General features: G+C 38.4%; 1 protein-coding gene across 1 annotated transcript in view; it reads left to right on the top strand.

Moving 5' to 3' along the window:
• Window positions 1–4,375: 4,375 nt before the first annotated feature.
• Window positions 4,376–11,340, top strand: part of stard9 (StAR-related lipid transfer (START) domain containing 9) — a 111,500-nt gene continuing 104,535 nt past the window's right edge. Inside the window, exon 1 of the mRNA XM_062043309.1 lies at window positions 4,376–4,723. Within this exon, the coding sequence (XP_061899293.1) occupies window positions 4,376–4,723 (348 nt within the window). The remainder of the gene's footprint in view (window positions 4,724–11,340) is intronic.

Below are 11,340 nucleotides of genomic sequence, written 5' to 3'. Positions count from 1 at the left end.
GTACATCAAGCAAGAATGGGAAAGAATTCCACATCAAAAATGTGTCTCCTCAGTTACCAAACCTTTACTGAGTGTTGTTAAAAGGAAAGGCCATGTAACACAGTGGTGAACATGCCCTTTCCCAACTACTTTGGCATGTGTTGCTGGCATCAAATTCTAAAGTTAATTATTATTTGCAGAAAAAAGTTTATGAGTTTGAACATGAAATATGTTGTCTTTGTAGTGCATTCAACTGAATATGGCTTGAAAAGGATTTGCAAATCATTGTATTCCGTTTATATTTACATCTAACACCATTTCCCAACTCATATGGAAACGGGGTTTGTATTTAAAATACTTGGTACATCATCTATTTTGATGCAATAGCTAAACATAATTAGAGTTGCAATAGTTTTGTTTTATTTTCAACAGACTGCTTAAAGAATAATTATTGGTAAATGCAATCTCTGAAATATTTTATTCATTAATTTGAAAAGTTCTTGACTTTAAACAGAATGACATTCACCCTTACTTATGACGTGGAACACATTACACACCATTATACTAAATGTAGGACTATTCCTTGCAGGTTGGATGAATGAATTGTTCTACAATCATATCAGCAATGAAAGGCAGTTTTGTTTCCTTAAGGCCGAGTGTATCCATCCATCCATTTCTACCGCTTGTCCCTTTTGGATGCCTTCCATGAATGTTCACTGTGCTCCCATAAGCTGTGGCTTGCTATGAGAAGAAGTCAATAGTGCATATTGTACCTGTTTTGCTGGGTGTTTAATTATTCAGGATCATACAAAACCCAATCTGAATAATACAATTCATATTAAATGTTTAACTTGTGTTGTGTTTGAGTTTTAATGCATGTAATATTCATTCTGTTTGTGTAAAACATTTAGGATGAATTTGAAGTTTTTAAGCCTCTTGCCATCTCCAGGTATTGCATAAATTACAATGATTTTTGTGACTCCAGAAAAAACAGATGTTTTTGATGATGATCATGTTCCACAGATTCCACTCCAGTGTTGAGTTTTGGGGACTGAAAAAAAGAAGAAGAATGTGTCATTTAAAATCATTTACCGTAATTTCCGGACTATAAGCCGCACCTGACTAGCTAAATTTAGGGTAAAACACAGATTGTTCCATATATAAGCCGCACCCGACTATAAGCCGCACCTGACTAGCTAAATTTAGGGTAAAATACAGATTGCTCCATATATAAGCCGCACCTGACTATAAGCCGCAGGGTTTTGATGTGTAATTAGCGTAGTATATAGTGTAATTAGCGTAGTATATAGTGTAATTAGCGTAGTATATAGTGTAATTAGCGTAGTATATAGTGTAATTAGCGTAGTATATAGTGTAATTAGCGTAGTATATAGTGTAATTAGCGTAGTATATAGTGTAATTAGCGTAGTATATAGTGTAATTAGCGTAGTATATAGGGGTTCCTGCTACCACGGACGGGATTGTCGGGACAGAGATGACTGTTTGGGAACGCAAAGCGTCCCATTTATTAACAATAAATCTTTCAATCATTCAATCAAACTTTCACATCTTTGACATGGCGAACAGCATTCGTGCAGAGTACAAATAATACAACGCTGCAAAGTAATACAAAGCGCTTGCCTGTACGTTATCAAAATAACCAGCCTACCGGTATATGAAAAGTCAGTCTTTAATCATTGTGTCATCGTCTTCCTCCTGCGTACTAAAACCACAGAAATCCTCTTCGTCGGTGTCGGAGAAGAACAGGCCGTATATAAGCCGCACCCTTGTATAAGCCGCAGGGACCAGAACGAGGGGAAAAAGTAGCGGCTTATAGTCCGGAAATTACGGTATATAACTGTTTATTGGTAGTTTTTAGTAAAAAAAAAAAAAAAAATGTCAGTTGATATAACCTATTAGTAGATAATCCATGACACTTAGAACATTTCTGGTTACAGGATAACAATGATGTAATGTACCTTTTATGAATATTTGTACACAACATTATTGTATAATGTAGCAATATGTTTCAACAATGTTTATTTCAACTACTGTCCATGTCATGTTTTATCATACCTGGTGTGGTGGATTCAGAACTATCCTCTACTTGGCCAGTCCGTGGGATAACTTCATCCATGGAAGCAGCAGCAGTAGTTGACGCTGATGTTGACGTTTGTGTAGGTTCATGCCGCACTAGTGTTCTTCTTCTTTTCACGCTAACTGTTGACGTATAGCCCATTTCTAACAATGGCAAAGGTGGTCATTCGTTGGTTTACCATGCAAGAAATGTTTACTGCAGATCTGTGAGTCTTTTTGTAGGCTTCCAGTCCACCCGCTTGTTATTAGCGTTCTTACATTTCCTATTAACGGCCTTAATCCATCTTTTTTTCATGTCTGGATCTTTTGGAAATGGGTACTGTTTGAATGGTGGATCACAAACACATCTTCCTGAGTCCAAATAACACTCATGAATGTCACACATAGTTTGTTTCCATCTTGTGAGGTGATATGTACTATTAGAACACCACTATACTATCAGCACCAGACGTCCACGAACACCACCATTTTCACCTGTGTGGTGCCAAATTAAACTTTTTCGCGGCGGCGAATGACAGTAGCGGGGCGGTGAGGGAGAGGCCCGGCTGGAGGCTAACGGCTAGCGCCTGGCAGCAGCGGGACCATCTCGCGGCGACGAGACCGGCAGGCGATGGCGGCGAGCTAGCAGCCAGCAGCAGCGGCACCACCACCTAGCGGTGGCGAGACCGGCAACTTTTTCGCGGCGGCGAGTGACGGCAGCAGGGCGGCGAGGGAGAGGCCCGGCTGGCGGCTAATGGCTAGCGACTGGCAGCAGCGGGACCATCTCGCGGCGACGAGACCGGCAGGCGACGGCGGGGAGGCCCGGGAGAGGAGAGAGGCTGGAGCGAGGCTTGCCAGGCCGGACGGGACCTCATCGGTGGGAAGGCGAAAGTGCCGTGACTCGTCTCGGCAATTTAGCTTGTGAGTTTAAAGGCCTACTGAAATGAATTGTTTTTATTTAAACGGGGATAGCAGATCTATTCTATGTGTCATACTTGATCATTTCGCGATATTGCCATATTTTTGCTGAAAGGATTTAGTAGAGAACAACGACGATAAAGATTGCAACTTTTGGTATCTGATAAAAAAAAGGCTTGCCCCTAGCGGAAGTAGCGTGACGTAGTCAGTTGAACATATACGCAAAGTTCCCTATTGTTTACAATGATGGCCGCATGAAGTGAGAGAGATTCGGACCGAGAAAGCGACAATTTCCCCATTAATTTGAGCGAGGATGAAAGATTTGTGGATGAGTAAAGTGCAAGTGAAGGACTAGTGGGGAGTTGAAGCTATTCAGATAGGGAAGATGCTGTGAGAGCCGGGGGTGACCTGATATTCAGCTGGGAATGACTACAACAGTAAATAAACACAAGACATATATATACTCTATTAGCCACAACACAACCAGGCTTATATTTAATATGCCACAAATTAATCCTGCATAAAAACACCTGCGTGTTTGTTATGCTAGCTCCTAGCTCCTATGCTAGCTCCTAGCTCCATAGAACACGCCAATACAATTCAAACACCTGATCAACACACACAATCACTCAGCCCAAAAGACCGTTCACCTAACCCAAGGTTCATAAAGCTTATATATTTAAAAAAAAGTTACGTACATACGCAAAAAAAAGTTGCGCACATACGGTCAAGCGATCAAATGTTTAGAAGCCAAAGCTGCATACTCACAGTAGCACGTCTGCGTCTTTGTCATCCAAATCAAAGTAATCCTGGTAAGAGTCTGTGTTGTCCCAGTTCTCTACAGGCGTCTGTGTATCGAAGTCAAAAGTCCTCCTGGTTAGAGTCTCTGTTATCCGAGTTCTTCCATCTTGACTGCATCTTTCGGGAATGTAAACAAAGAAGCGCCGGCTGTGTACTGTTGTGGCTGACTACGTTCGAAAAATACGTCCATTTCGCACAGACAACTTTCTTCTTTGCTTGCTCAGCTTCCTTCTCCATAATGCAATGAACATGATTGCAACAGATTCACGAACACAGATGTCCAGAATACTGTGGAATTATGAAATGAAAACAGAGCTTTTTCGTATTGGCTTCAATGTGGAAGGCATACCCGTGTTCGCCGGTCTACGTCACGCGCATACGTCATCCTCAGAGGCGTTTCGAACCGGAAGTTTAGCGGCAAATTTAAAATGTCACTTTATAAGTTAACCCGGCCGTATTGGCATGTGTTATAATGTTAAGATTTCATCATTGATATATAAACTATCAGACTGCGTGGTCGGTAGTAGTGGCTTTCAGTAGGCCTTTAAGCAAGTAAAGAAACTGAACTGAAACTAAGAAGAAAACCAAGTGAATCAAGAAAATGAGTGCGAAACACAAGAAACTCGAGGAAGAAATGGAGGAGATCAGGAAATGGCTTAACTCCCTGTCGGAGGATGTAAGGACAGTGGCCAAACAGCAAGACACACTCACAGAGCTGTTGACCGAAATCAAAATGCTGAAAAACATCATCAAGGAAAAAGACAAGAAAATTGTCGACTTAGAAGCAAGAATTGACGAAATTGAACAGTACACCAGAATGGAAGATTTGATTATAAGCGGACTAGAAACCAAACATCGCACATATGCAAGAGTGGCCGGGACTCGCAGCAAGGACGCTGACAAGGACGCCGAAGCCCCGGCAGACGAACTTGTGACACTTGAACGGCAAGTAATTAACTTTTTTTCCAGTAAGAACATGACTCTTCAAAGTGGCAGCATTTCGGCGTGCCATACTATCCCCAGGAAGGACAGCAGAACCAACCCAGCCATTGTGATCCGGTTTGTAAATGGAGAACACAAGACGGAGTTACTACGGCAGGGAAGGAAGCTGAAGGGAACTGGGGTTTACATCAATGAACATCTTACAAAAAAGAACGCCGACATTGCAAGACAAGCACGCATCCTCAGAAAAGAAAACAAGATGCAAGCAACATGGACACGGAACTGCAAAATCATGATTCGGCTAAATGGATCATACGAAGAAGCCAAAGTTGTCATGATCCGAGAGCTCCGCGCCTTGGATCAATATAGATGAGACCTGCTAGACTTATGACTGACACGGCTCATTCATGGCTGGAGACGGGGAAGGCTACGCAGCAAGAAGGTGAGACAACTGAGAATCAAACGTTTTCAAGAGCTGAATACATGGACTATAAACTGTATGACTTTGAAAATGATGTTGACCCAGAAAAGCATCTGTTCAACTCAATCAATGCTACTTGTGACTACTACACCGAGGAACAATTCAATGACAATGTTAGTTTAGATAATACATTTTCTTTAATACATTTCAACTGTAGAAGCTTTTATGCACATTTCTCAAAGATTGACAAATACTTGAAGACTCTAAATGGCAAATTCAAAATAATAGCACTTTCTGAAACATGGATCGATAAAGACAGAGGTATGGATTTCTCCATTGACGGGTATGAGTTGTATCACTGTAGTAGAAGAAACAAGAAGGGAGGAGGTTTGTTGACTGTGACTTGAAATGTAGACCTGTTGAATGTATGACAGTGGTAATCCATGATTTATAGGAATGTGTAACTGTGGAGGTAGAAATAAAAAAGAAGAGAAATGTTATTGTTACGTGTTTATATAGGACACCTGGGTCTAAAGTAGAAGCATTAATGATAGTTTGGAAGAATTATTGTGTAAGGTAAATGAAAAGAAAACATTGGTCATGTGTGGCGACTATAACATAGACCTGCTAAGCTCACCCAGAAATAAATCAACAAGAGACTTCTTGGATGTGGTATATAGTAGAGGGCTTTATCCATTGATCACCAAACCCAGTAGAATAACCACAAATTGTGCAACGTTAATTGATCACCTCTTTATAAATGACATAGAAAATAATATAAAAAGTGGACTAGTAATCAATGATATAAGTGACCACTTACCTGTGTTTCTTACTTATGGCTGTCCAATTGATAGAAAGAGGGAGGAAAAAACCCATAGGTATGTAAGGAAAAGAACTGAAGAGGCAATAAATAGGTTTAGGAAGGACTTATTTGAAACAGACTGGAATGAGGTGTATGTGGGAGAGGCAAATGATGCATATGAGGCTTTTCTTAATATATATTTATCATTGTATGAAAAAGCATTGTCCCGAATGTATGGAAACAAAGAGACAGCTACAATAAAAAGCCTTGGATTATAAAGGGACTACAGAATGCTTGTAAAAAGAAAAACAAAACTTTATAGAGATTTCATAAAAGTAAGAACAAAGGATGCTGAAACGAAATATAAGGTTTACAAAAACAAATTGATAACAATAATGAGACAAGCAAAAAGAGAATATTATAATAATTTACTAGAAAAAATAAAAACAATATCAAAGGAACTTGGAATATTCTGAACAAGGTAATAGGAAAAACATCTGGGCCTACAAACCCACCAAGCCATTTTATCAATGAGGATAATAAGATGATAACAAATATGAATGAAGTGGCAACCGGATTCAACTCTTTTTTTTGTGAATGTTGGACCCAAATTGTCAGAGAGTATTGGAGAACATAAAGATATACAGAGTGGAAGCAAAGTGCTTACAGTCCATGCTTCTAGGAGATGTTAGTGAAAATGAAATTGTATCGGTGGTAACAAAAGTGAAAAAATAAGACATCAACAGACAGTGATGGTATAGACATGATAATTGTAAAAAAGACTATTGACTGTATCATCAAACCTCTTTGTTATGTTTTTTAATCTTTCTTTTCAAACAGGGACCTTTCCAAATAAAATGAAGGTAGCAAAAGGTAATTCCACTCTTTAAAACGGGAGATAGACATAGATTCACTAATTACAGACCAGTGTCACTACTGTCACAATTTTCTAAAATAATTGAAAAAATATTTGTAAAAAAATGAGAGAGTTTTATTGAAAAGAAGATGCTGTTGAGTGAGAGCCCAGTATGGATTCCGGACCAATAGATCCACTGCTTCAGCTGTAATGAATATAATGGAGGATATAGCAACAGAAATACACTATAGGGCTGTTTATCCATCTTAAAAAAGCATTTGATACTATAGATCATTCTAGATTATTGTCCAAGTTGCATTCATTTGGTGTGAGAGGAGTAGTTTTAGACTGGCTAAGAAGTTATTTAGATAATAGACAAGAGTTTGTGGATTTTATGGGTAATACATCTGAACAAATGAGGATTGAATGTGGAATTCCACAAGGTTCAGTTTTGGGACCAAAATGGTTTATTTTATATATTAATGATATATGTGAGGTATCAAAGTTATTGAAATTTGTATTATTTGCGGACGACACCAACTTTTATAGTTCGGGAAATGACTTAAAAGCATTATCAAACATTATTGAACAGGAAATGATTAAACTTAAGAGATGGTTTGATGTCAATAAATGATCATTAAATGTAGAAAAAACAAAGTTCATGATTTTTTTGTAAGAGGAAAAGTGAGGAAACGATCAAACTGTCAATAGATGGAATTGATATTGAAAGGCTTTCTGAACTTAGATTTTTAGGAGTGATACTGGATGACGATCTGACATGGAAAGCTCATATTGCACATGTACGGAAAAAGATGTCTAAGAGTATTTTTATATTAAATAAGGTAAAATATGTGTTAGATTATAGGGCAATGCGTATATTGTATTGTGCACTTATATTGCCATATATCAGCTGCTGTGTGGAAGTGTGGGGGAACACATATAAGAGTAACATAAAGTGTGGGGGAACACATATAAGAGTAACATAAAGTGTGGGGGAACACATATAAGAGTAACATAAAGTGTGGGGGAACACATATAAGAGTAACATAAAGTGTGGGGGAACACATATAAGAGTAACATAAAGTGTGGGGGAACACATATAAGAGTAACATAAAGTGTGGGGGAACACATATAAGAGTAACATAAAGTGTGGGGGAACACATAAGAGTAACATAAAATGTGGGGGAACACATATAAGAGTAACATAAAGTGTGGGGAACACATATAAGAGTAACATAAAGTGTGGGGGAACACATATAAGAGTAACATAAAGTGTGGGGGAACACATATAAGAGTAATATAAAGTGTGGGGGAACACATATAAGAGTAACATAAAGTGTGGGGGAACACATATAAGAGTAACATAAAGTGTGGGGGAACACATATAAGAGTAACATAAAGTGTGGGGGGAACACATATAAGAGTAACATAAAGTGTGGGGAAACACATATAAGAGTAATATAAAGTGTGGGGGAACACATATAAGAGTAACATAAAGTGTGGGGGAACACATATAAGAGTAATATAAAGTGTGGGGGAACACATATAAGAGTAATATAAAGTGTGGGGGGAACACATATAAGAGTAACATAAAGTGTGGGGGAACACATATAAGAGTAACATAAAGTGTGGGGGAACACATAAGAGTAACATAAAGTGTGGGGGAACACATATAAGAGTAACATAAAGTGTGGGGGAACACATATAAGAGTAATATAAAGTGTGGGGGAACACATATAAGAGTAACATAAAGTGTGGGGGAACACATATAAGAGTAACATAAAGTGTGGGGGAACACATAAGAGTAACATAAAGTGTGGGGGAAACACATATAAGAGTAACATAAAGTGTGGGGGAACACATATAAGAGTAACATAAAGTGTGGGGGAACACATATAAGAGTAACATAAAGTGTGGGGGGAACACATATAAGAGTAACATAAAGTGTGGGGGAACACATATAAGAGTAACATAAAGTGTGGGGGAACACATATAAGAGTAACATAAAGTGTGGGGGAACACATATAAGAGTAACATAAAGTGTGGGGGAACACATATAAGAGTAACATAAAGTGTGGGGGAACACATAAGAGTAACATAAAAGTGTGGGGGAACACATATAAGAGTAACATAAAGTGTGGGGGAACACATATAAGAGTAACATAAAGTGTGGGGGAACACATATAAGAGTAACATAAAGTGTGGGGGAAACACATATAAGAGTAATATAAAGTGTGGGGGAACACATATAAGAGTAACATAAAGTGTGGGGGAACACATATAAGAGTAACATAAAGTGTGGGGGGAACACATATAAGAGTAACATAAAGTGTGGGGGGAACACATATAAGAGTAACATAAAGTGTGGGGGAACACATATAAGAGTAACATAAAGTGTGGGGGAACACATAAGAGTAACATAAAGTGTGGGGGGAACACATATAAGAGTAACATAAAGTGTGGGGGAAACACATATAAGAGTAACATAAAGTGTGGGGGAACACATATAAGAGTAACATAAAGTGTGGGGGAACACATATAAGAGTAACATAAAGTGTGGGGGAACACATATAAGAGTAACATAAAGTGTGGGGGAACACATATAAGAGTAACATAAAGTGTGGGGGAACACATATAAGAGTAACATAAAGTGTGGGGGAACACATATAAGAGTAACATAAAGTGTGGGGGAACACATATAAGAGGTAACATAAAGTGTGGGGGAACACATATAAGAGTAACATAAAGTGTGGGGGAACACATAAGAGTAACATAAGTGTGGGGGAACACATATAAGAGTAACTATAAAGTGTGGGGGAACACATATAAGAGTAACATAAAGTGTGGGGGAACACATATAAGAGTAACATAAAGTGTGGGGGAACACATATAAGAGTAACATAAAGTGTGGGGGAACACATATAAGAGTAACATAAAGTGTGGGGGAAACACATATAAGAGTAACATAAAGTGTGGGGGAACACATATAAGAGTAACATAAAGTGTGGGGGAACACATATAAGAGTAACATAAAGTGTGGGGGAACACATATAAGAGTAACATAAAGTGTGGGGGGAACACATATAAGAGTAACATAAAGTGTGGGGGAACACATATAAGAGTAACATAAAGTGTGGGGGAACACATATAAGAGTAACATAAAGTGTGGGGGAACACATATAAGAGTAACATAAAGTGTGGGGGAACACATATAAGAGTAACATAAAAGTGTGGGGGAACACATATAAGAGTAACATAAAGTGTGGGGGAACACATATAAGAGTAACATAAAGTGTGGGGGAACACATATAAGAGTAACATAAAGTGTGGGGAACACATATAAGAGTAATCATAAAGTGTGGGGGAACACATATAAGAGTAACATAAAGTGTGGGGGAACACATATAAGAGTAACATAAAGTGTGGGGGAACACATATAAGAGTAACATAAAGTGTGGGGGAACACATATAAGAGTAACATAAAGTGTGGGGGAAACACATATAAGAGTAACATAAAGTGTGGGGGAACACATATAAGAGTAACATAAAGTGTGGGGGAACACATATAAGAGTAACATAAAGTGTGGGGGAACACATATAAGAGTAATATAAAGTGTGGGGGAACACATATAAGAGTAACATAAAGTGTGGGGGGAACACATATAAGAGTAACATAAAGTGTGGGGGAAACACATAAGAGTAACATAAAGTGTGGGGGAACACATATAAGAGTAACATAAAGTGTGGGGGAACACAATATAAGAGTAACATAAAGTGTGGGGGAACACATATAAGAGTAACATAAAGTGTGGGGGAACACATATAAGAGTAACATAAAGTGTGGGGGAAACACATAAGAGTAACATAAAGTGTGGGGGAACACATATAAGAGTAACATAAAGTGTGGGGGAACACATATAAGAGTAACATAAAGTGTGGGGGAACACATATAAGAGTAACATAAAGTGTGGGGGAACACATATAAGAGTAACATAAAGTGTGGGGGAACACATATAAGAGTAACATAAAGTGTGGGGGAACACATATAAGAGTAACATAAAGTGTGGGGGAACACATATAAGAGTAACATAAAGTGTGGGGGAACACATAAGAGTAACATAAAGTGTGGGGGAACACATATAAGAGTAACATAAAGTGTGGGGGAACACATATAAGAGTAACATAAAGTGTGGGGGAACACATATAAGAGTAACATAAAGTGTGGGGGAACACATATAAGAGTAACATAAAGTGTGGGGGAACACATATAAGAGTAACATAAAGTGTGGGGGAACACATATAAGAGTAACATAAAGTGTGGGGGAACACATATAAGAGTAACATAAAGTGTGGGGGAACACATATAAGAGTAACATAAAGTGTGGGGGAACACATATAAGAGTAACATAAAGTGTGGGGGAACACATATAAGAGTAACATAAAGTGTGGGGGAACACATATAAGAGTAACATAAAGTGTGGGGGAACACATATAAGAGTAACATAAAGTGTGGGGGAACACATATAAGAGTAACATAAAGTGTGG

The sequence above is a fragment of the Entelurus aequoreus genome, linkage group LG03 (assembly GCF_033978785.1).
Source record: "Entelurus aequoreus isolate RoL-2023_Sb linkage group LG03, RoL_Eaeq_v1.1, whole genome shotgun sequence".
In the NCBI taxonomy this organism is placed as follows: domain Eukaryota; kingdom Metazoa; phylum Chordata; class Actinopteri; order Syngnathiformes; family Syngnathidae; genus Entelurus; species Entelurus aequoreus.
Note: the sequence above shows the minus strand (reverse complement) of the source record. Positions and strands in the feature narration are given on the sequence as shown.